The sequence below is a fragment of the Falco naumanni genome, chromosome 4 (genome assembly GCF_017639655.2).
Source record: "Falco naumanni isolate bFalNau1 chromosome 4, bFalNau1.pat, whole genome shotgun sequence".
NCBI lineage: Eukaryota > Metazoa > Chordata > Aves > Falconiformes > Falconidae > Falco > Falco naumanni.
The window spans coordinates 28183754-28210056 of NC_054057.1; the positions used below are offsets into that span (position 1 = coordinate 28183754).

General features: G+C 45.0%; 1 protein-coding gene across 3 annotated transcripts in view; it reads left to right on the forward strand.

Annotated features, from left to right (window-relative positions):
- The first annotated feature begins 5788 nt into the window (after nt 1-5788).
- Nucleotides 5789-26303, forward strand: part of LANCL2 (LanC like 2) — a 29918-nt gene continuing 9403 nt past the window's right edge. The window contains exons 1-5 of one of the 3 annotated variants that reach the window (XM_040589816.1): nt 5789-6832; nt 17946-18063; nt 20859-21066; nt 23229-23376; nt 23978-24124. In XM_040589816.1, coding sequence (XP_040445750.1) covers nt 6629-6832; nt 17946-18063; nt 20859-21066; nt 23229-23376; nt 23978-24124 — 825 coding nt within the window. In that variant the 5' untranslated portion in view covers nt 5789-6628. Of the gene's footprint in view, nt 6833-7803; nt 7954-17083; nt 17323-17945; nt 18064-20858; nt 21067-23228; nt 23377-23977; nt 24125-26303 lie in introns of those variants that run through there. The other 2 variants (XM_040589818.1, XM_040589819.1) reach the window with 2 other exon arrangements.

Sequence of the window (26303 nt, forward strand, 5' to 3'; positions counted from 1 at the left end):
AGGACCACGTCTGTAACATACAGCAGAAAACAAGACTTTCTGTGCTTCTACAATTGCTGCAGTCCCAAGGGCTCTCAGAGCAATTAGTAGTAATCAACTGAGATACACAGATAGTTTTGGCTCTTCTTTCACCTGAAGATGCTTTTCTGATAGAGGTTTCCAGCTAAACGCATGACTTCTCAGCCTTTTTACCTCTGGTGGCAAGCCAGGTATCTTCAGGGCCCTTCTGGGAGATAGATGCATATAGCAAAGGGAGCTGTAGCATGGTTAAAGCCCATAGCTATCAAATGCATGGCAGCCAAGGCAGCCAAAGTATCATGCTGCAAAGGTGCGGGCTGTGGGGGGGGGGGGTAGGGGAGGGAGGCGGGCAGGGGGCAAAGAGCAGGGTGTTTGTTCAGACACTGGCCCATTTCACTCCTTGCGTCATGACCCACAAACCCACACTGTACTGAGGTGGTTGTACCTGTGCTGGTTCTGATTTATTAGGAAGGCTGCAGAGGCATGAATCGAAGCATAAACCTTTCTCCACCTGCTCTGAAACTGCAGCACAGGACTTTCAGGTTGCACATGGGATAATTTGCTCATGGGAACAACAGCAGAGATGGCTGCCTGTGGAGACGACTGTTCTTGGTGGTGGTTTTTAAAATCTGGTCAGGCAAACATGACAGCAACATCCCTGACTTCTTGCAGCCAGAAGGTGGGTAAGAAGTTTGTCTGTCCTCCCTCTTGGCCCCATGTTGCTGATTCTGAGGCTGATGACTACCCACAGCAACAGGTACATGGCATTAACAGCCTGCGTTAGGGACCTTCATGCCACTTCACTACTATCATTATCCAGGTTGTACTACCTTGACCAATACTTTCTTTACTTGCACTTTCAGTGTCAGGGTAGAGATAAGCTAGCTGCCTCACTTAAAGTCAGTGAGATCTTCCTCCATTTCCCTTAGTGGGAGCAGCACGCCACTTCCCTAGTCCTTGGTGGTTTTATGTTTCTCGTCTTCCTTGCATTCCCATGTTTCCCCTTGTTTCTCTTCTCCCTTCTTACACTATTGTCTTTTGCTCTTATCCTGCAAAAGTTCTAAAGCTACTTTTGCTCGAACATGCTTGCGTTTTGCATGCTTAGTCCCTCCTGCAAAACATTATCCCACTCTATCCTGATGCAGTGAAAACCACTGAAAATAGAACCCAAACCTGTGGACTTGTGAGCACATTTTCGAGAACACAAACCTCTCTAATCAAACCCTGAATGAACAGGACAGATCATTCAGTGCATCGCAGCACCATGCCCATTACTTCTGGTAAACCCTGGGCCTGGGTCTTTCACCTGTCCTTACCTCACAGTAGTGACTAGGGCTGCTTTTAAGCCACAGTGACGTTGTGTCATTCAAAGCATATCAGAAGTAAGAAAACAAGATGTAGCAGAGTTAAAGTCGAATTTGTACATCCAACCTGCAACAGCTTCCTTAGGCAAAGGGAAACCTCTCCTCCAACACTCATTTTGTCGCTCCTTTTTATAGATACTGGCCAGCCGCAGGTATCCTAAAAGTACCCATCTTTCACCTCTGTTCCTCCAGCTCATTGCCTTTGGGAGGATTACCTTTGTTTTCTACGAACCGAACTTTTCTTTCCCTGGGCTTAAAACCTTGTCAGAGTTGGAAATAGCTCCTTTGAAACTCCAACACCAGGCCAGTAATTATTTAAGGGTATGTTTTAATAACAGTGAGCTGGTTTCATTTTCACCATAGACTGTAATGACCTGTAAGAACATTTACAGGCAGCTTTGCATGTTTTCATTGTTATTTGTATTCCTCAGGATCTGCAAATCAAAACCTGCTGGGATTGAAGGGATAATTAACAGAAATGTTTGATTGTAACAAAACCCATTCTTTAAGAACAGGCTGAAGTGCAACAGCTGCTGCTCAGGTGTATCATTTACTAGCATGCAATCATCAAAACAGAAGTGCAACAGACTTGACAACAGTGCCTTTTCTGCTACAAGACCAAAGATAAGAACAGGAAAAAAGAAGAGAACTGTATTAGATGGAGTTATTATTAAAACATTAGTCTCGTGGTTGAGTAGCAAAGTGCCTTCTCAGATTTGCAGAAATCTCTGAGGTCTTAAATAGGAAGATTATGCCATAATAAGAGATCAGTTATTTTCAGCAGCCAGAGAAATCTGTTGCTACTGAAAAGCAGTATGTCAATAACATATCACACAAACCTATCTGTTCTTACATTGCATTACACTCCACCTAAAGCTGAATTGAACCCAGCACTGAATTTGGTCCAAAGCCTGCAAGTCTTTTGCAATTAAAATGCAAAACCTGATCTTGCAGATTTTATTTCATAATATCACGTTTATTGCAAGAAGGAGCCCCCTGTAGTTAATTAGGCCTAAACAGTTTTAATGAATGTAGTTGCAGAAAATAATATCAGAGAGTGGTGGACAAAAAAGGAAATTAGGAAGTACAGCTAAGGGGAGGGGATAGTAAAGGTGAAGAGGGAGTTAGGAAGTCCAAATAGGCTATTACAGGCCTATGGTAGTGCTAGAGGGGAAAAAGGCTTGCTGCAGAGCACAAAGGATGCCACACAGACAAAGCCCAGCCTGAAGAGGAGAGGACCAGAGAGAAAGCAAAAGTCAGTATGAAAGACTTCATTTATGTTCAATAGAAGTATGATCCTTGATTTACAGCAGGTATAAACTGCCCCATCTCCACTGACCTGGTGTCCTAATTAATATCAGCTGAGAAATGGCCATGCCTTGTTTTTCCGCAGGTAAATACTTGAAGAAAGCAGGGTACAGCCTAGTTCTGCATTATATATCACGTTAGTAGGGCCTGTTCCTGAAGCCCTCACTTCTCTCAGTTAATTTCAGCTGAATCTCATAGATCTACATTTAGAAATAAAATGAGATCAAGGGCAGTTGCTGTACTGGTTTCCCAGAATTTACAAGGCACTTTACCATTGATGCTCAAGTCACATACTCATCATCCTCTCTCCATGGAACAAAGCGTGGCCAGGGCTGTTGCTTGCATATACCTGGAACCATCGCACGTGAAAAAAAATGAGCACCATTATACTGTAATAAGACTGCACACAGCAGCTGAAGGAACCATTAAACATGACAGCTAGAGCTTCAGAAGCTCTCATGGGGTATAGCGTGAAGGGCTGTTGCGTGCTAGCCCTGGGAGGGTTGCCTCTGTGATATACAGTGCGCCCTCCCTCCTTGTTAGTTAGGATAATTTACTATGCGTACTGGGAATCAAACAGCAAAATACATGGGAGAGCACAGCATCATTAATGGTTTAGGCATGGCCTAATTTTTATTTGTCTAAATGATTATTTAGTCTTGGCCCAAAAAGTAACAGATAATTTGGTTTACTACTTAAAAAATCGGCACTAGTCTCATTGGGAGCACAGTATCAGACACTGCAGGGTGTAAAGTGGGTTGGAGGGAAGGAAAGGCCAGAAGAAGTAAACCAGAGGGGTTTATGAATTCCTCCTGTGCAAAGAATGAGTAGCTCAATGATCTGTTAAGCAAAAACATTCGTGATTTACATGAAGAACCTGGTATCTGAGTAGGATTCAGGCCTTGGTTAAACATTCATTGGATTTCACCTACATCACAGAAAGGAAAAGGACAGCTTTGGCCAGATCAGCTTGCTGCAGGGCTGCACATTTGCCAGTGCTGCAGAAGGCGGGCTGCAGGAGTACATAGCTGGAGTGGGAGGAAAGGATGAGGGCTCACTGTTTTCAGTGGCATTTAGACATATTCTGCGTGAAAGTTTCCACGAAATCATGATTTCAGTAGGCGAGGCCTCCTGCTCCATTCTGCTAGAGACAAGTGACTAGAATTTATTCTTGTTTAGAACTTACGGTAAAGGTTGTCACCTTACTCCGCCCAACCTTTTTCCTCCTCCTCCATCCATGATTCCCATTCAGGCTGTGGGAGCTCTGTATGCATCAAGGGTAAAAAAAGGGAAACCCACCCACTACAAAAAGCCTAAAAGTCTTTGAGCTATGTCCCACCTGCTAAGAACAAAAAAGGAGGCCTTGTATGCTTGAGACTCAACATACCACACTGCAATAAACGTGAAGAATGGTTGAATATAGATGTGCCTCAGAAATAGGTGTTGAACAGGGTGCTAAACACGGCAGCATGCAGATACCTAAACAGCACAATGATGCAAAAGGCAACAGATGTAAACAAAACGCTCCCCCACCCTCAACCCACTGCTCCAGAAGAAGGGAAGAGCCTGCTCCTGCAAGGTGCCGGGGAGTACCTTCGCTCCTCATCTGTAGGCCTTGAGCAGGTGCCAGTTGGTATGAGCTTGCTTGTATTCCCACCATTTTGATTCAGGGATAGTCGAAGGAGTAAAAAACCAGAAGCCACATACATTTGTATTAAAGGCTTAATTCTGATCTTCATTACAGGGATGTAGTCACTCACACTGACGCAGCTGGTCTGTGCTGAGGGCAGGAAACCGTTCAAGGTGAAAACATGTTCCTCACACAGCAAAATGTCTACACAGAGATGAGACATTTTTTTAAAAAGGTTCTGCATTTACCCTTTCAGGCTCTGCAACACAGCATAAAAGAGTCCCTCATTAAAGATTAAATCATGCATGAAGTGGTTTTTTTAATGATTAGAGGATCAGTGTCAAAATATCAAGAGAGTATTTTGTAGATGATGGTGTAATTTTTCAGTGGATGGTTCTTTTAACTTCCAGGTAAATACAGGGTACTTCTCGTTGGACAAGCTGTTTGGAATTTCTGCTTTGTCGTCAGCTCAACTTCCAAAAAGAAATAAAATGAAGAAATTATTGCCTAAAATTTACATCCTGCCACAAGGTAACAGACATGTCCCATTTAGTCACACTGATATTGTTACAACCAACCATAAACTGAAGCCAACACTGAGACAGGCATCGCCTATATTCAACCTTACACACGGAGGATGTATTTTGGTAGCAATAAAATTACTCAGTGAATAAACTCAAAGATCAGTAAGTCTGCACGGTGTCTAGATCTTGAATTAATAGTTTATGGTCTGGCTGACTGACTAGCAACAGGCGATGGCATAGCTGGGAGTAAATGTTTAATGGGATAACGAGGCCTCAAGCGTCCGAGTTTCCACGCAAGGCTGTGCGCTGGGCTGGGCTGGCTGCAGGCTGCTTGCCGGCTGCTCCTGCGCGCAGACATTCCAGCCGGCAGTGCCGGGCTACATCATCGACGGCACCTCGTGTTTATTTGTGAATAGAACCGACCGATCCTCGATTACTGTGCAGTGCCCCTTCACATGGAGCTCCGACCGATCCTCGATTACTGTGCAGTGCCCCTTCACATGGAGCTCTCCTCCCGGCGCCCATGAGACGGCGGGCCACGGTTACACTGACGCGGGGGGGCCTGGCATTCAGCCCCCCACCCTGCCCAGGGCTGGATCCCAAACACAAACAGGGGATCCACTGGGGATCCAGCCGGGATGGGGTCTCCCTCCCAGCCAGTGCCGTGGCCTGTGGCTGGGGGCCCCACCGCGCCGGCCCCACGCGTGGAAGGGGCGCACACGCCGGGCCGGCTGACCCCGGCCGACATCTCCAGCGCTGGGAGTTCTATTTTTTTGTGGTTTTTTGTTTGTTTGGGATTTTTTGTTTTGTTTTTGGTGCGCGCCGCCACACCAAGGCGCCGGGCCGCCATTACACGGCGAGGGCGGGACGGGGGAGGGGGCCCCGCCGGCTGCTCCCCGGGGAGCTGCCCCCCCTCACCGCCTTCCCCTCCCCGCCGGGCGGGGGCCGAGGGCCGCCTCCCGCTCCTCAGGGCGGGCGCCGGAGCCGCGGCCGCCGCCTGCCTGTCGCCGGGGGTGGCCGAGGGTCGGCGCGCCCGGCCCGGGGGCTGCCGGCGGATGAGCGCGGCGCGGTGGAGAAGCCGTGCGAAGGGGCTGGTGGCGTACTGCCTGCTGCTGGGGCTGGCCTTCCCCCTCCTACTGCTCCTGCCGCTCCTCTGAGATGCGCCGGCCGGCGGCTCGGCCCCGCCGCCGGGGGACGGGCGGGAGGGGGCGGCGGCAGCCCCGCTCCGCTGCCCGGCGTGCGGCCGGCGGCAGCCGGAGGGCCTGAGGCTGCGGCGGGGCACGATGAGGAGCTCGGGCGGGCTTTGCAGCGGTGCCACCCAGCCTGCGCGGGCGGGCGGGCTGCCTCTCCCCGCGGGGGGGCCCGGCCGCGGCCCCGGCCGCGCTCAGCCCCTGCGGGTGTGATGCCGCCGCCGCGCTCGCCGCTCCCCCTCCCCGGCTGAGCCAGGCAGAGCCGAGCTCCCCCTTCGCCTACCCAAGCCGGGCTCCGGCGGCTGGGGCGGCCTAGATGGGCCAGCGGCCGCGGGCACTGCCGCCGCCGCCCCCCCCCTCAGCGCGGGGCCAGCGGGCCGCGCCTCGCCGCCCTCCCCGAGCCCGGCCCGGCCCCAGCGCCGCCGGCCCGCCGCGGGCCCCCCGCCGCCGCGCTCGCCCAGCCCCGGCGGCGGCCGTGACTCGGTGGCAGCCGCCGGCCGCGGCGCTCGCGGCGCTCCAGATCGGCCGCTCTGCGGGGCGGAGTGTGTCCCCGGCGGCTTGCCGTGCGGGGAGGCGGGCCGGGGGCCGGCTGAGATGGGAGAGAGCATGTCCAAGAGGCTGAAGCTGCAGCTGGGCGGCGAGGCGGAGATGGAGGAGCGGGCTTTCGCCAACCCCTACCCCGACTACCAGCCCCACGCAGCCGGAGCCGCGGCGGCCCCCAGCGCGGCGGACGCCCAGCGGGACAGGGCGCTGCTCCCGCCGGACGAGGAGTCCCTCCCCTTCGGCGCCGACGGGAAGGTGAGTCCCGGCGGGCCGCGCGCCCTGCCTCTGCCGCGGCGCGCTCCCTCCCCGCGCGGGCGCTGCCCGGGGCGGCCTCCGGCGGGACCCCGGGCCTGGCGGCGGCCGCTGGGGTGGCCCCGGGCCTGGCTGCGCCGCTACGGAGCGCCGGGCCGCCTCCTGCCCGCCGGCCGGTGTCGGCCTCCGGCGGGCGGCGAGAGCCGAGGGAGGGAGCGGGGGGCGCTGCCCGGCTGCTCGGCCGGGAGCGGGGGGTGCCGTAAGCTGTTGATTGCTCCCCGAGCGCCATGGCGCGGGGCCTGCAGGCAGCGCCGCCTGTGCTGGAGCCACCGCGCGGCTCTGGCACGGCGTTGCCCGAGCTTCGCCGCAGCAGTCCCGCAGGGAAGGGGCAAGAGGAGCGCGCACCTACAACAGACGAGTTTCGTCTCGGGTGACCGCGACCCTCAGACTTTAGGTGACGCTGGACCTTTCTCTGCGGGGCCTGTGTTCACTGACATACACGCGTTCATAGGCTCAGCGGCACCGCCATGGGCACCTGGCAGTTGGTTCGGGCCAGCAGAAGCTCTCTGGTGGCACTGGTCACACGAGGTTCGCCGTCACCCTGCTCCGCTTACCTCCTCGGCACTGCACGCTGCTGGCTGGGGAGCTGCGTATGTCTTAGGATTTAAGCACCGAAGGTGCTCTGGACTGATAGCACGCAGGCTGGCTTAAGCTGCAGAAGGAATACCAGAATGTGGACCTTCTGTCATTTCAGCCCCTGAGCAGCCTGATCGTTCAGTACTGTGCTCCTTTGTCATCTTTTGGATGAAAAACACTGCATGGTGACATGGGTAGCATGGGTAGATGCGCTAGGTGGAAAGCTAACTTTCCTAATGCATTCAGCTGTATGCTGGTGTGAAAAAAGCAGAGCCTTTAATCTCAGTTTTGCGTTTTTCTCCTTGCGATAGTAAGGAATTACCTTGACTAACTAGTAGTGTGGGGGATGAGGGTGGTGATGCCCAGTGATGGGAGCAGGAGTCTTCCTGAGCGTTGTAGGAGAGAGGACGGCATCAGCTCACCATCAGTCCAAGGCAATGAAAGGTTGCACTAAGTTGTTGCAGCTGTGGTTTATGAGCATACAAAAGGTAATACTTTGGGGAATTGGTGTCTTGCTGCTACAGCTGATTGCAGCTGTCAAAAGCAGAACTTGGCACTTGAAAAGGGTTAAAAAGCAAGGGTAGGTTTGGATGTGAAATCTGTTTGTTTTTGCAGAAATCCCTGGCAGTATACTTGCTCAGTGCTGGTAAAACTATTTTTTTCTTTGAGAGAGACCTGTGAATTCCTTGTTCTTTTGTATCTGGCTCAGTATACAGAAAACATCCTAGGATGATGAGTTGAAGGATGAAGGCAGAAGTAGATGGCAGAACATCTATAGCTATACATTGTTGTCAAATGGGTAAAAAACATACCAAGATCTTTCTTCTAAGGCCTTCTGTAGGCCAGCCATCCTTCTTATGTACCTGCTTTAGATCCCACACTTGGTGTCCATTTTTTAAAAGAGAAAATAAGCCTTTATTTACTGCTGATCTAGGTTGACTACAGCTTTCCAAAGTGAGAATTGGTATCGGAGGAAGGTGAACTTCCTTAAATTTTTTATTCTAATTTTTTTCCAAAGAACACTACCTGTATTGCAGAATAGTTCAGCTCTAATTTACTTCAGATTTAATTCTTGAATGAATCCAAATTCAGAGATGTTGTTCTGTGGCAGACCTGAAATGAGTTAGTCAATAATTTCTGCCCCTGTATTCATGTTAGGAATGTCTGTTCTGCTCTGCTGTAGATGAGTATGCTATTTTACAGTGGTTGCAAATGTTTTTTCCCAGTATCAATGGTGGATGACATTCCTTGTTACAGTATGGCAGTTGCCACCTATTTCTGCAGCTTTGTTCAGAAAATATCTTTGAGCACCTGAGTAGCTGTGTATTTGATAAAAGATGGTGTCTGGGTTTTGTTATGTTCAAAAGTATGAAGCTCCTCTGGAAAAAAAAAATCATCTTCTGTACTGCATTGAAGTGATGTAACTACAGCAACTTTTGGTGGAATTTGAATTTTTCAACTTTGCATTTCATTGGAGAAGGCAAATGCGAGTGTACATTTTGTTTTGTTTCTGCATGTGCAAAATCTGAGGCATTGTTCTACATATTGCTGGACTAGAACATACCTTTGAGTATATTTATATATGTGTATTTATATTCTTTGCAGCATTTTCATATTTTCAATCCTAGTACTATCCTGATTTCTGTGAGACTTCACGATGAGTGTTTTGGGGTGCTTTTGTTGCTGTTTTGTTTTGTTTTTTTCATTTAACAGGCTCCAGTCTCATCAGAGAATTGTCCTTGCCTGCCTAAAGCCCCAGTGAAGACAAAAGGACTTTACATAGGTTGAGAAGTCTGTTCTGTAAGCTTCTGTACACAATAGCACAAGTTTCCTAAAAATGGGAGCAGCTTTCAGAAGCCCTCAGTGCACTACAATATTTCTTTCTGCCGCTGTGTGGAGCGGTGAGCACTGAGTGACTCATGTAATGACAGCTAGAGGTGTGCGGGGCTCTGCTGTTGTCATGGAAGGCAGTGCATTATTAATCCCTCCATTTGATTTCATAAGCTTTCACGATTGCCATCTAAAATTCATCCGGCTGATAAAAGGACAAGAAGCTCTTCAAGTCTTTGTCTGAAATGTGAGACAATTGGAACAAAGTGCAGTGTATGAAAGTGTCTGTTTGTTCAGGAAGCTAGGTGTGGAAGTGGGCGAAAACAAGGTTTGGGGCAGCTGATTTGCCTTAAAAACAGTCACACTCAATGCTGCATATCAGTTATCTAGGTGGTCTCTGCTCATGTATTAGAAATTCACTTTTTTTTAACTATATTTCTTCACTGGAAGTGTCCTGGACTTGAATTGCTTCTGGTACTTGTCTGAGAAAGCTTAAGGGAATAATTAATCAGATGGCATTAATTCTAGATTAATAAGAAACAATTTTAGATGTAAGTCTTTGTTTAAAAAATAACAAATTTTTCAATTAAGTACATATCCTGTAGCCCTTTTTCTTTTGATGTGGATCCCTTAGTGATACCTTAGCCTGAAAAAGTACGTCTAGGTTTTACCTCACAGTGGTCCAAAAGTTTTCAAAATGGAAATGTAGATAGTCAGGAAGGCAGAGAAATGAGTAGACAGCTATAGTCTCAGAACAAAGCATATTCCCTAGGTCATGAGAAAATCAGTTTTTTTGTTGTTTCATTTAATTTTTAATTCACTGTAACTCTTTATTGGGTATTAATATTTGAAAAGCAGATGTTCTTCTGGTAGTTTCACCGCATTGTAGGCAACTTCAGCTATAAACTCATCTACCCTTACGCGTAGCAGTACCAGGCTATGGGCCTGTGCAGGCTGGGAACCAGAGAGTACCTTGGAAAAGCAGTATTGTGCTTTGCTGTCCCACCTGAACGGCAGCAACGGTGACCTATAGGTGCAATTTATGTCAAGACTTGTTGACATTGTGTTTACCCTTCAGCTGTGGGTGCAGACTGAGAATGGGGAGGTCTGCACGGGCTTGCATAAAGCAGGGGCAGCCAGTGTCCTGGCTCAGAAACTGTTTATCAAAACCTCCATGTGGTGGAGAGCTACGGAGCAGTAATGGATTTCCTGGGAAGAGGAAGGGCGAGGAGAGCTTGCTGGTAAGGTGGTGATAGCTTGTTCAAGGACCTGGCATCATGGGTGACCCACCAATATCAGCCTCAGATTGCCCACCATCCTCAGAGCCACCACAGCTCTGTGGTTACATCCATAGCACAGCAGGGTGTGATTTGGAAGCCACCTTCACACCATCTGTGTGCCAGTGACTTGGGAACCCAAAGCCGGTTGATATTACCTGCTTATCCAGGGGAAGGTGGCAGCAACCCCGTGCCTAGGCAACCTGATGTGGATTTTGTGTGTGCGTGTGCACAAGAAAAGCACCCTTGGCATCAAGACATTAACACGGTGAGCCCGCAGCTTAAGGTTGTCTGGATTTGTTGTGGAATCACAGGACAGTCTTTGACAGCACCGCAGCTGGATTCAGACTTTATGGATAGGTCACTGGAGTGCCCAGACAGTGACTTCTTTCTTAAGCCAATTCTTTCTTGGCAAGTTTTTTTCTGACTTGCCATAATGTTTTAAGAATATTAGTAAAAGGGGGGAGTGTTCTGACAAATGTATACAATGTACTTAATTAGGCCTTGCAGAGGGCTTCTTACAGGGGAACCTGTTTTAAAGCAATGATGCTTGTTGGCAAAGATTATCTCTTAATGGGGATACAAGCTATTTACTTAGATTATCTTTTGAGTGATTTAGTAGTGTTTAGTTTCCTAGTGCTTTCTCAATCTCCTGTTAGCTCTGACAATTGCTTTCATGTGGCTTTTTAGTCTTCCTCTGGCTTTAAAATATATTTTTTTTAAATATGTAAAGTTTATTGTCATTGCCTCACTCTTCATTCCCCTCCCTGTGATATTTTTAAATATTTTTGGGTTGTCTCACTGGGAGCAGCAAGTTCTCTTTGTTCTGGGACTGATTCTGCAATCACTTAACACTAGTGGGAATCATACCACCCAATTGCACTGGAGGCAAGATTGACACTCTGGAGCCAGTAATGATTTCTTCCCACTTTTTTTGCCAGAGATGGGGAATAGGGTAGCTGTGCTTATTGAGATTGCAACTTTTTTTGCTATTTCCTGGCACCCCACGTCAGGTGCATGCTATTTTAATAGCGGATTCTGCATACTGCAAGTCATGTTTCTGTTGAAGGACAGTTTGGTTTGCCTTTTTTGAGTCTTCATTAAAATTGAGTCTGAGAATCAGTTTATTGTACTTCGCTGTCCATGACTAACTGATGGCAGTTAGTGTACGCAGCTTGAGAGGAAGAACTGCTGCTGTCCTACAGCACGCATCGACACCAAGTGCCGCTTAGTGCTTCGCTGATGCTTTTATATTGAAAGCCTCTCCTGTTAGTTAGGACAATTTAACCACATGTTTATTTGGTTTTAGTCAACCAGTTCTGAATGAAGATACTTTTTTGAATCAGAACCCAAGTTCTGATTAAATTGTGTCATGTCCATCTGCTCTTCACGGGGTTCTAGTTCTCTCTTGCACACCTGTTTGTTAAGGAGTTGTTTGGTGCATTACGTGAGCAATTGCAGTAACAGATACTTGTTTTCTGGTGAAAAGAAACTATGATTGAGATCTAACTGCACTATACTGATACGCTGTCCGGTTCAATATGTGGAATATACCTGCTCTCTGCGCATCAAAATAATTTAGACGGTATTGGTAGAGGTTTTAACTTTTTTTTTGCAACTGTGGACCACTTAAAAATGTCCCAGGTAGGGCAGAGACCTCTGTGTAGTGAGTGACTTCAAATCAGACTCACAATAGGCTTTTATTTTCTTAGTTTTCAAGAAGTAGCATGCTGGTGTTAAGCTACCTGGAGGACCAGCGATTTTCAGTGTTGCTCTTTTGCTTTATCAGCCTCCGTTTCCTCAAACATAAGATAAAGTTCCTCAGTGTCTGTTAATCATGTTTATTTTTGTTATCAATAATCTGAAGCTTTTTGATGACTCTTTATGACGATGTAAATCTTTAAGCTTTGGGGGCTTTAAGCTTTTGCACCCTAATTACCAATGAGACAAACAGCTCCTTTTACACACGAATTCATCAGAGGCAACTCTTCTGTAAGTTGAATGGATTGCCTTTTAGTGCTGGTCTTCACACCCTTCCTTGCCTCTGAGGTAGGGTGATGCCTGCATTTAAAGCCTGTTCCTAAATTGGCATTTAGAACAATGTAGCAGTTTGCCTACAGCTATTAATTTCCCTCTCACCCTCCCTTCCCCCCTTTTCACTTCTTTTTCTTCTTCTCCCCCCCCCCCTTTTTTTTTCCTCACTGCCTCATATATAGCACTAGGTGCCAGATCACTGAAAAACATAGACATGTGTTCTACAGACAGCAGTGTTTCAAGTTATTAAGCATGTGGTTTTGCAGAACTGGCATTTGTTTCTGGAAGGACCTAACTGAGTAGTAGCAGAGTTGTGTTTAACTGTTTCACAGGCTGGGTGATGAGGTTTCTTAGTTTCTGGTATTTTCAGGGAAGAAAAATTAACTTAGGTAAGAACAAAGTAAAATTTGTTTTTCTGTACAAATAGGCAGGTCACTTCCCAGCTGGCTTTGCTGGATTTTGCATGTGGGATCTTACTGCCATTCCTTCTGGTCGGCTCTTGCAGGAGCTCTGTGGAGATGAGTGTGAGACCTCGTCATGCTTCAATAATGCACCAGTGCATGGGTGTGAAACTTGGTACCCAACGATTTCAGTATGGCCAGGATTTCTCTTTTCAATAGTGCTGCAAATCACCCCCCACCCTGTTCTCCCTTACCAGTGTGCCATGTCCCTCGTGCTGTCTTCTGGTTTTTGAATGAGTCCTTGCTGCAGTGCCAATGAGCTGTATTTTCTTCTCTGTGAAATGCATTTTGGCTGAAAGAAAAGCCAGCACCATGTTATGTCTCCTGTTCTGCACGTCACCAACAATAGCCGCTTTTCTTTGAAATCTCTCTCCTTAACCTGAGTTGAACTGAGATGAAATCAAAACATATTTTGCTTGTTCAGTAGGTAGCACTGTGCGTATAGGCCATCTCCTTGCTGCTTCTGCAGAATCAATTCCTTCCTTCTTCAGTGTAGTTTTGTGCATAGCATCAGTCCCCCAAATGCTGAAGAAGTAAAATAGGGTTAATATCAGGATGGTTGTTTTGGGAGCTGGTGGTGGCACGAAAGACCAGTAGGTTGGCAACTTGTGAAGAGGTTGAACTCAGGTCTCCATTGTCCTGCTGTGAGTCTGCACAAGATAGTTGGCATAGATGTGTGATGATGCAAATAAATGCTGAGAGGTGTTTTTGAAAAACACATTGGTATCTGAATGTCTTGCATGCAAGACTTTAAATTACAGGCTTCTCTTACCTACCAGAAATCACGATATAAAACACATACAGAGCAGCTGCTAATTACCTCATCTGCTCTGAGTGCTGGCTTTTTTAAAGCTACAGCTTGAAAAGAGCTGGATATAGCTGTAATGGATCGGTAGTTGCTATGGTATTGTAATATCAACTGCAACTGAAATGTGCGTTTCTTTTAGGAGACGTTTTATTTGCATCGTGGTGTATTTTTATTACCTGTGTGTGTATAGTTTTAGTGCTGGGTTTACCGAAGATGGTGATTTAAGTTCTTTTTAGGAACCCTGCAAAAGAAAGGGTAAGGAAGCAGATAAGGGAAACAGGTATTGCTGACAAGGACAGCATAATTTGGACGTTGTCATTAGTGCCAGTGAGCAATGTTACATACACGCTTACATTCTATACATTTTTGTTGGCTTTAAAAGGCTTTGGATTAGGATGTAGCTTTGCATATTGCCTTGCTGCAATGGAAAAAGTGATATGCTTCATATATATCACAAGATAATTTGCAAAACTAACATATTTGTATTTTCTGCGCTACTTTTGTTTCATGCTGATAATGACCCTTTCTTGTTACCATAATCAAGAGGGTGCAAGGTTCTGTTGGGTGTCATGGGGAATGAGCTCTCATTTTTTGTGTTTTGCTGTTGTAAAACTTGAGCTGTGGTTAGGATGATAGCAGTTGTTTTTCCTGCAGCAGCAGAGGAGTGATGCAGCAGTTGAATTCCTGGAGAGAGCCTTTTCTAGTTAAAAATACTCTTCAGCTCCTGTTATCACCCAGTCTGGTGTGAACCAGGAATAAACATGATACTGGATATCGGAGGTCAGGCTTCCTGGTTTTTGTTTGTCCCTACAGGAATAACAAGAGTCACCTGCAGAAAAGGCTGAATGCCAGCTGGGATCATCCTCATGCAATGAATGTGTTTCTCATGAAATTCAGTCTGTGTTCAGCATGAATTATTGTGCTTTGTACACAGCTGTAATGCCACAAGATTCCTTGAAGGAGGTTTATAGATCTTTTAAAGCTACCTTTCAACATTCATTTCTTTATGTAATTAGTTTATTCCAGTGCATGTAAGCATCTGTTATAAGCTTGTAGTGGAATCTTATCAAATGAACAGTGACAGTGCTTGGTTGTTAAAGTTCAGAGCCACCAAAACCGAAAAAACAGAAGCAGTGGTGGAGTAGGTAGCTGGGGAAAACTTTGTTGCCACTCATAACCTATTCATACTGGCATAAGCTTGGGAGTAGCTTTGTTTGGGCTGATAAATAATTATAATAATTTTTTAAAAAATCCTTTCATCTGTGCTTTTCCAAGCCTTGAATCAAGATAGGTAAGTTACAATTCCTGTTTTAGAGGGATATGCAAACCTGAGCAAAATAATTTTTATGGGACCGAGGTTTCAAAGCAGAACCCAGGTGTCCTGATGTCCTAGCACTCCCCTTCTGCTTATAAGTAATTTGATCTGCTGTTTAATAAAAAAATATTCTGATCTGGTAACAGCAGGTTACCAGCAGGTATTGTCAGAGCAAAAAGATAACCAGCCTGCTTGTGATGTGCAGTAGGTAAATAAACCAGGAGTCTGAAACCTTCCTTCGCTCTTGTCAGATAAGCAGAGCACTATGCCTAGGTGCATCCACACGGATATCCTCATGCTGTTTCACCATATGCCTTAGCACTGGCATAGCTGTCTTTTTGAAGGAGAGAAGCCCTGTCCTTGGGAAAGGTTTTGCTTTGTGTTGAGATTTCACTGAGCTAGTCAAAAGAATGGTGGTGGTGTTTGTGCATGGTACAGTTCCCTAACAAAGAGATGCTTAGCACCGTATTAAGGCCAAAAAGCAATAGACATCAGATGCCTGCTGTGTTTGGTTCTATTTCTAGAGCTACTGGAAAAGGTTAAGGGCTCTAGCTCTTAGTGGTATGTGTGCAACATGAGATACAGTGGCACAATTCCCTTCTCGCTTCCTATCCTATCCTACCATCAAAAAAATGGGTTTGAACCATTGACCCTGGAGACTTCTGGTGCGTCAGAGGACTTGTGTAATTCCTGTTATCTTTCTGATTTCTGAATTTGTTGAATGGATGTTTGAATTCACTGATTTTTATTTGAAGTTCTGCTCTGAACAAGACTACAAAGGGTGATGTATTTTGAGTAATCGGTTGCATGGTGGCATCCAGGACCTGTCATTTATCTGAACCCTTCCCTTTTCAGATGTGTTGTAGTCAAACAAGGACTTAACCTTCCCAATGAGCAAATTTTCTCATTCTCCAGTTAAAAAAAACCACAAGTGTAGATGTGTTTAACATCAAACTAAGCCTTCACTGATCTGATTTGTTATATCTGCTATCTAGGAGCAGGCTGGGGAAGCAAAAAGTGGAAGGAGATCAAGCACTGCTCAGAAAACAGTAGCTTATTGTCAGTGTAAGCTGGCAAGTAGCCAAATTGCATAATGCCATTTTTCCAATGACCACTGTGTTGTGGCTCTTGGTTTGGGAGCTAGGGGAGCTCTGTTGACTTCCATGTTCCTAGGGTTTCTCTTCTGGCTGTTTCCAGATAATTAAGGTATGGCTGGCAAATGATGTATGCCTGGGGCTTTCTGTAGATGGTGGATAATACATTCAGGAAATACTTGTGGGTGGCGCAAGGTTTGTGTACATCACTATTTTATCAGAATGATGCAATTATCTCAGAATGATAAAGAGTTTTCTATAGCCTAGGAAGGGAAGAGGGTTTTTGTTTTTTCTTCTCTAGCTCTGTAGTAGATAAACTGTAGTACTGTAAGGAAACCTAGCCCTTAAGCTCTATTTAAATATATAAAATAGTTTTTAATAAATGTGCTAATAGGAAAAGCTGATCAATAAGTGATACTGTTTAATAAAAAGAAAAAAAACCCCACCAAACAACCCAGACATTTTTGATTGTTGTTCCTGATGCTCCCACTCAAATGTAGAATCGTCCTCTGAAGGGACTACATGAATACTCTTTCCCGTGGAAGTTAATAGGGCAATAAATTCTAGTTAATTGACTATTTCCATGTTCCATAGGTTTAGGGGAATAATCAGTAATGTATCTTCCCATACAGTATGCATAATGAGGGAGAAATATTGGCAAAAGTAAAGTATCCTCTATTTCATATATAGCATCTGTGTAAACCTTTCTTGGTCAAAAGTAAATGCAAGCAATGTGTAGAATTAAAGATTTGTTTCTTCACCTTCATGCATGAGCTGAAGCTGCTGAGCTACTTCTGCTTGTCCTCTTTGTGTCTAGCTCTTTCTTTCAGTATCTCACTGTATTTAACAGCCTCCTCTCATGAGAAAGCATGTCAGCCCTAATATTGTTTTGGGGAGAGGAGAGAGCAAGAAGCAGGAGAAGTGGCGTTGTGGGTGACTTGCCTTCCATATAGCAATCACAAACTGGGACATCAAAAAAAGGCTTGGATTTAAGAAGAAAATGTGACTACATCATGGATATTGAGCACAGCATTAAAGGTGGTGTCTTGACTTTGACTTGATTGTCTCAAATATGAGCATTTATTTTCCTTTAGCTATTTTCTGCTCCATAGTGACACAAAAGATGTGCTGAGAGCAAGCACCGGTGACACGGGGCTTGTAGTTTCCCTGTGCTGTGTTTGTAACATGGTGTTCATACCAGGACCCTGGAGGGAGTACTGGCCACATGGAGTGGCAGCAGATGGTCGTCTTCTGTTTGCTTATGTCCACCTTTTTCTCAGCTCAGAGGAGCTTTGTTTACTGTATTTAGAGCCTGAGATAAGAGGCAACATACAATTCTGTACTGTGACAGTATCCATAGCTACTCTTCATGTGACTTTAAAGCATCCCCAGATAATTTTGTAGATGTAGATACTAGTAACTTACTCTAATATGTAATGAGAATGCATTACATGGGACACATTTAAGATGAACCACCTTGACGCTGCTAATGGCTGTATGTAATAACTATCCACTAATTATTCTTTGTTTAGTGGTTTTGGTGTTTTAGTTTTGTTTTGGGGTGGATTTTTTTCCCAAACAAGAAAGTGGAGCAGATAGTTTGCATTCTTGCATTCTTTCCTTTTCTGACTCGCTCCCTTTCTTCTGTCTCCTGCTTTCAGGTCAGTGCTCGGTTCTCGAAACGGATTCAGGCGAAAATCAAGGACCTTCTGCAACAAATGGAGGAAGGGCTGAAGACAGCAGATCCACATGACTGCTCTGCCTATACTGGCTGGACTGGTGAGAAAGCTTAAATGATGTAATTGGGTTTATTCACAGGAGGAGGTTCTGGTATTCTCAGAGGAGCAACAGAAATACTCTGATACGGGCATCTGTGTGAGTTGGTTTCTTTTAACTCTGGACCCTTGGTCACCACTGTCTGGAATGACTTCCATTGACTTCAGCAGGCAAAGTTACAGAGAGATAATTGTTTTGTATATGGAAATCTTTGTCTTTCAAAAGGAGTGGATTTTCTAAAGCTGCTCTTTATTTCAGCTTACCTCTTGTTTCTTTAGTTTTCTTAAAATCAGTTACTTTTGCATTTTCTGTTCAACTGACTTTTAGTTAGCAGTTGTCTAATGGTAACATCTTCTAATCCTTTGGGGGTGGGGGGAGGGGTGATCTGTGCCCAGGAGCTTGAAGCCTTACAATCTGGAATATGGACAGTTTGGCTGTGCTTGTTCTGTCTGTACAAAAATGTTCAAATGAATGTGGGAGGAGGTGGGATATGGAGGTGGGGTTGCAAGATTGCGAAGTTTGTGAAGATAAGCAGACATGTGCAAGCGCCGGTTATTGCTAGGCACTATATCATTCATTTAGCATTGCATCACTGATGCTCTCCAGATGTGAGTGAGCCCTTCTGATCCTTTAGGCAGAGCCTGGTGTTGTCAAGCCTGATGCAGCCGCTGCTCTTCAAGCTGCCAAAATGCTTTTCCGTCTAGGCCTCTTAAGTGCCACTTTGCTATTACAATGGCATATTCTATTCCTGCTCTGTCTAGCTCTCGCTTCAGGCACACTTACGCTTTTAGCCCAGCATGTTTGAAAAGTGCCCTGAGGAGATCTGTTCCTTTATCTTTGTGTCGTGAGGGGGAGCAGCTTGGAAAAACTCTCCAGGCTTTGCCTCAGCTCTGGCTTAATTCAGGCAACGAAAGGGTAAAACTTCTTTGCTTTTTTCTTGCTGTTTCGGTACAGATGGTACTGTGGGTGGATGGGTAGGGAAGTTTTAGACAACTCGGACTTAAAAGGTAGATGCATTTCAAGGTCTGAAAGTGAGTGGCTGCTAAGTGAGTGCAGGTCGTCTCCAGTGATGGGTTTTTTTGCACTGATGTTATAAAACATCTCCCAGGGAGCTGGGTTCTGACGCTGTGACCGACAACTGACGTTACAGCTGATAAACCAGAGCATGCTGAAAATGAGTCATAAGCTAAAAGTGACACAGCCATCGTTAGCTGAAACAAGAATGTAGATGAACAAGTAATGCAGTCTAATGAGAGTGGGGTTTTTCCATGCAGTAGAAGGATCGCCAACTATGTCTGTTCTAAGTCATAAACTTCTTTCAAGGCTCATGTGAAAATAACTCGGAATAAAAATATTGACATTATCTGGCTTTGGAAATACTTAGTGCAAATACTTTCTTCCCAAACTTGCAGCATTTTGCTAGTGTGCAAATGAGAAGGTAAAAGCAACGCTGAAAACAACTGCCTTGCTTGTTACGTACCGAGTCTAGACAAATCTTACTGGCAGTGCAGTCCTGAGCATTTTCTTGTACTTTGTGAAACGTAAATCTTGTACTTTGTGAAACTTTAAAATCTTGGGGTGCGTACTGTTGGCATGTAACAATCATAGGACTCATGTTAGAGTCCATCTTGGTTATACAAGTACTCTTTGTATGTGCCACACATCTTGGAGGAGCCATTTCAAGGGTGTTGTACAAAGAAAGATTGGATGAACTGGGCCTCATGGCTACTTTTCTGGTCATCCTTTGGTCAAGCCCAGATTTCTATATGTGTTGCAACATAAAAAAGCGTTACAGAAATCCTAGTAAATAGCCCATAAGCTCCCATGCCACTGAATTGGGCTGACCAAGCTCCACAGCTCTTCTCTTGGACTCATCTAGAAGGGCATGTTCAGAGCCAGCCTGGAGAACATCTGAGGATGTACCAGCAATCTTGCGGTGCTGTTCTGCTTGTGCTCCTCAGGTAGCCCTCGGTGGAGTTAAGTGGGCCTTGTGTATACTTGGCTTTAGTTGTGGCTTGGAAGAGTGCTCTCCCTGTTCAGAGATGAGGGGATTGAGATGGAGTAGGATCTGGAGGTGAACATTTTGTTTCTGAACATGTATGTTTGGAATTGGCCAATAAACATCCACTTAGATGGATTTGTTTAACTTTCTTCAGCCTACATTGTTGCAATTTTTAAGGTTTGGTTTGGTTTTAATGGAGGACTATGTAATGAATTTAATGGAGTGAAGCTTGGTATTACCTTCCAGCATTCTCTGAGGACTTGTTTGCTTTCTGGCTTTTTCAAACCAGCTTAACTTGTAGAAGCTCATAATCTTGTTGTGAAATACATTTAAGGATTATAGAGAAGTTGGCAAGTTTAATCCAAAAACTCATCAAAACATCCTTTTACAAATCAAATGGAAAACAAGTCACTTCTTGCATATAATAGGTAAGTATTGTACGAGGTGCTTGGTCATACACATGCTTGTTATTCCAAGTTTTTGAAGCTTCAGTGATTTCATCACCAAGCATTGGTGCCTATGTCATGAATTTTCTTCATTCTCTGCAAATTGTGGGTCTACTGTTGGGCTTCAGTCTGACACTTTTTTTTTTGGTCACAATCCAGACTGAAATGTAATCAAAGTAGATGGTCTGATGCCTTCCCATTGCATGAGCTAGGACCCTTGACTGACGTGTTTAAATTGTCTAAATACTTCTTCTCATTTGCATTTTAGTTTCAGAGGCACTAAAGAGGGGGACATGGTATAGTTAGAAGGAGAAGTAAACAAAACTCTCTTTTTCATGTGGTTGTTCCAGGTATTGCCCTCTTATATCTGCAACTGTACCGTGTCACGAAAAACCAGAGCCATTTGCAGCGATCTCTTGATTATGTGAAGAGAATCCTTCGCAATCTGAATGGCAGAAGAGTTACTTTTCTTTGTGGTGATGCTGGGCCACTGGCAGTGGGTGCAGTGGTTTATCACAAGCTGAAAAATGACAATGAATCTAAAGAATGTGTTGCCAAGTAAGTGGTTGATGGTGGAAAAAGTGAAGCCTTGCATTTCTGGAGAGCATTGGTTCAGTAATGTTTCCAAGCGGAGTTTTGGACAACAGGATTAAAAAAATGGAGACGCTTTCTCCCCTAATACATTTTCAGTAGAAGAATACAAAATAGGATTTATCTTTATTAAAGCTGCCTTACACTTGATTCATATTTAACAGCTTATCTTGAGTCCTCCGTTGCTGTAAGGACAGGATGTCCTGGGCATATCTGTAATGCATGCACATTTTGATTTTGTCACATTCAAGTGACATTTAACAAAAGCTGCACACTTGTCACTGGCAATATGTAGTGCTTGTGCAGTATGTGATGCTTCCTGTAAAGAGTGGGTCTTAATTGTAGATTCATTACAAAACATGTACACTGGAGGGATCTGGAAATACCAGACAGAAACATGGCACATTGGATTGGTATGTAACAGATTTAATAAAACAAAGAGGAGGTGTTTGCTGAACAGGCAAAGGCTTTAATTTGGTCAGAGCATATGAACGATAGCCTGAAAAAATTCCAGCCCCTTTGCAAAATAATCTAAATGTAACAAATGTCTTGAGAAATTCCATTTGGATTTAGAGCTTCCTTGGAGAACTGACAGTCCGTTTGCTGATACAGAGCTGATTTGCTGTCTTGGTGAGGGCTGGCAGCACTGGAGCCCTGTGGGGTTTGCATTCGGCACCAGCAATCCACCTGCTAGTGATCCGGCAGCGTACTTGAGACCACCAGAATTTGCAGACTAGCCTTATGTCTTCGTCTCCATTCTGGTTCATATTTGGAAATATAATTGAGCTCTTTCTGATCTAGAATACTAGTGTGGCTGTTCCTGAATGAATATTTCAGTTTTGAAATGGGTGGTAGGTTTGCGATTTTTTGCTTTTAGAACTGGCAGTAAACTTGAGATGTCATTTTGGATGCAGCTTGGAAAGCAGTGTTGCTGTAAGGTATGAAGCATGAGTGTTAGTGAAATTACATTAGCAATACATCTTTTAGTCTCACCTCTCCTTGGAAAGTCATTTCTAGGAGGAGGACTGAAAAGGAGGTTAGTTAGTTTGTTTATTTGCTTCTTTTCTTCCTTTTTTTTTTTTTAATATACTCACGACACTGAGTGATACATTATAGATGCCAAATTGTAATCTATGATCGCACTTTTTACCTTATAGCTGTCCAGCTGTATGATTTGAATATTAATACTTAACAGTGGACCATTTAAAAGAAAATAATGTAATTCTAAGTCCAAAGCATCGTTCCAAGAAAGGAATGATAATATCAAACTTTTTTTTTGTGAGTGGCTTTTCCTTGGTATTAAGCAGTGACAACGTAAATGAACTGTTGAGGTCAGTGGTTTTGCTCCAGTATGACATTAATGCTAACATTTCTGCTGAGTAATAGTGGCTGGGGGAGTCTGGGAATTGAATTTGGCCTTAGTGCAGATTGCCTTGCCCCTTCCTCAGTTTAAAATGTGATGATCTCCATGGTTTCATCTAATTGCCAATTTAATCACAGAAGATGGGAAGAGACGGGGAGGGTGTGGACTGGAAAACAGATCTTCGTTCCACCTCGGTGCTAATGCAGACTGGTGGGGTAGTAGTGGGGAGTCTCTCTGGAGAAGATAAGAGTTGTGATGGCCAGCCCGAGGGTTTTTTTCCCTTGCTAAAGGCAAGCAAAACACTTGTGCATAATAACAGTGCACTTTTCAAAATTGAGCTGCTAAATGTTTGAAACGTCTAGGGAGGGGGAGTGCTGAATGGTGGTATTAGAGCTTTTTGGTTTTGTTTTTTCCCCCTCACACACCTACAATTATGGATCCTTACTTAGGTGAAATTCCCAGAGGCTCCAGGAGGCTTCCCTGTTTGTTGGAGTGGCTTTCCAGCCTCCTCCAAAGCCTTGACCTGCACCCATACGTCTTGTTTCTGTCTGCACGAAAACCTGATAGTTGCTCACGTGGCTGTGGCTCAGAGGTGCCTGCCTGTCAGGGATGGTGGGCACCAGGGCTCCCGTGTTAAACCTGGCAGCCAGCTGAGCTGGGCTTCAGCATTCATTCTGCTTCTGGTTTGATGGCTTGTACAATACATAGTCTAGTATGATCTCTAGAGATGTTCTCTCTCTCTTTCCACCTTCCTTGTCTGATGCAGGCTGTTGCAGCTCCAAAGGACAGTCATAAGCACAGATGCTGAACTTCCAGATGAGCTGCTCTATGGCAGAGCAGGTTACCTATATGCCTTGCTGTACCTGAATACTGAAATCGGTCCAGACACTGTCCCACAGTCTGCTATCAAAGAGGTAAGATACTTTTCTCTCTCCAGTCCCATAGCATCAGTGAGGTTGAACTGGAATCTCTCCTTTGCATAATTTAAGGGATTAGGAGGGGGACCTGGAACTGGGAACTCAGTCTTATCCATCCTTCCAGTCTCTTCCCACTTTTCATGTTGCCCAGCTGGGGCTGAGACAGGCTGGTGCGGGTGGGTCTGTGGCCAGCCTTGGAAATGGATCTAATATGTGACTAGTTTGGGAGCATCTGAGGATGAGAAAATGTTACAAAAAAATATAAGACAGAAGCATGGAAGTCTTAAGTGAAAAGAAGGAGAATTCGGTGTGGGGAAGATGCATTCTGCAGATACCAGAAGCAGAGAAGACAAGCCTGGAAAAAAAAATGCTGGAAATATTTGCATATTAAATTTCTTCTCCTAGAAACATAAGTGATTCCATCATTTAGGAAAATTGCCATTTCTACCTCAACGCTCATATCCTAATTAATTGAATATTGTTGTCCTGTTACGGTTCATTGTAGCTTATTCTTTACTGTAGTGTTAGTCATGACAAAGCAAAACCCTCTGAATCAAAGCGAGCAAGATAAATGGAAGGGGTGTGTTCTTTTTCTTAGGTAATAGATGCTATTATTGAATCGGGGAAAAACTTTTCGAAGGAGGAGCGGAAAACAGACCGTTGTCCTCTGTTGTACCAGTGGCACAGGAAGCAATATGTTGGAGCGGCCCATGGAGTGGCTGGGATCTATTACATGCTCATGCAGGTAAGAGCATCTTCTGTGGGCTGGAGTAAAACACCAGTGATTTCTTGCTTTGCATCGGAGGATCTTATCTTAAGCTCTTACGCACGTACAGTGTTGTGCTGGGTCAGGGTCTCACAATTCAGAGTTAGACTCTGCAGCAGAACTGTGCAGAGATACTAGTTCAGGCCCTGATATCCGAAGAAAACTGACTTGAGTATCTTTGCACTAGAGTGAATTAACCCTTGAGTTGTGGTTCAGAGCACCAGTGTTGCAGGAGATAAAGTTTCCTATCCTCAGCAGAGACAGTGAGGTGCCTTCCCTTCTCCTCATGCTTAGGTCTTCTGGTGCCTGCATTTAGACCAGCTAAGACTCACCATCCATCACTCTTCAATTTTTTTGTATTTTTAAATGAGTGCACCGCTGGTGCCTCTCCTGCCCTCCATGATGGTCCTCTTTTCTCTGTTGACTGTGGGTTTTGTGGTGTTTTTTCATTGTCTTGAAGCTTTTGGAAGAGTATCATTTTTCACACATTTGTCTTCAGTATGCTTTTATTCTTTATATGTTCTTCCTCTTCCTTATCCCCACTGTCTGTCCCCCAAAAATCTGATGTTCCTTAGTGCATTTATGGTACCTGCTCTCCTCTTTCTGTTGTCCTGAGTGAGATTCCTCCCTTCTGTATACCTCCTCTTACCCACACTTAAATCCATTCCCTCCTGCCCTGAGAATCTCCAGTAGGTTTACAGTGTTTTTCAGAACAGACCTATATATCTTATTTCTATTGTACAATCTGGAAAAACAGCCTTAAGATTCATTACAGAAGGTGGCCATAGAGCTGCAAAATTTGATTGTACCTGTTTCTGTTTTTTAAAGGTGCTGCTAGTCCGTGCATCTTTTCAAATGTTAATTTTCTTACCAGCTCATGCAGAATGACTTTCCTTCAGGCAAGTGGAAGGACTGCATGTCCTGAAGCCTGAAGCAGAAGTGACTGAGCTGGTATTTGGTGTTGCCACTGCTCAGCCGTTCCTCATTTGCAGAAGGTGCTGTGACTTCTCCCCATCTGTTTCAGATTAGCTCACACCACTTCCACCAGTAGCTCAGGCTAAAGCAGCTGACTTTGCTATGGAAATGGGTTCTGCTCTGCTACCTTGGAGCTTGTCTGAACCTCACTATGCCCATTTTCTGCAATGACCATCTCACTGGGGCCACAGGCTGCTCTGATTTACTGTGCTCTTGTCTTTACTTCCTGCCTTCTTCAGCAAGGTGGTCTGCCCTGTTCCAGCTCCCTCATCTTCCTGGCTTCCATTTTTTCTTCCCTGGCTCTGCTAGATTTTCTGAGAAACATCTGGTCCTTTAAAGAAGCCTCTTTAAAGGCTCCATCATCTGTTTACTATTCAAGGCTGACAGCAGAAGTAATTGCACAGTACTTCTTGGTTTAAGCAAAAGCTACTCTGTGTACATGTTAAAATTGTAACTATCTTTTCCTTTACGTATAATTGCTGCTTTTAAGAATTACCACAAAGCCATTGTTTGTGCAGCATTGGATTACTGTCTTTTCACTGTACGTTAAATACTGTGAGTCATGCAGAGTTGAGTCATCCACTGCAGAAGAAGATGGCATATCGGAGTTCATCCTTTCCCCATCCCTCCCACGCCAAATGAGGGCAGGTTTTATGTATTTTCAGCAAAGAATTCAGGAGACGGTTTGTCGAGGGGTTGATTTATAACAAAAAAAAGGGTGTCCAACATAGCACCTGAGATGAGAAGGTCACTAATCATAATTTCTGTACAACACATTTATGAAGAAATGTGTATTGATGGATTTATTTGCAGAAGACTACTGGAAGCACAAGAGCTCAGCAGAGTTAAATAACTCATTCAGGAGGCAGAGGGGGAATTCTGAAGTGCTAGCTGGGGAATCTCTCATCCTAGGCCCTTTCCCGAACCCTGAGGCAAAAATGTCTGTTTGCGTATCATTGCTTTTGGCCAGAGAATCAGGACACATGCCTGTAGGTTACTTTTTTGCTGTTGGAAGTAGGTGCTGGGAACCTCAGCAGCTCAGGCAAAGAACTCATTTGCACTCAGATCTTCTCAGAAGCACAGGGTGAGAAAGATGTTGTTAAAAAACTCTGCTTTTCCTGGATTTACCTCCCAAGGACAGATGTGCTGGGCTGGACTTGCCTTGGACAGCTGAAGACTGAAG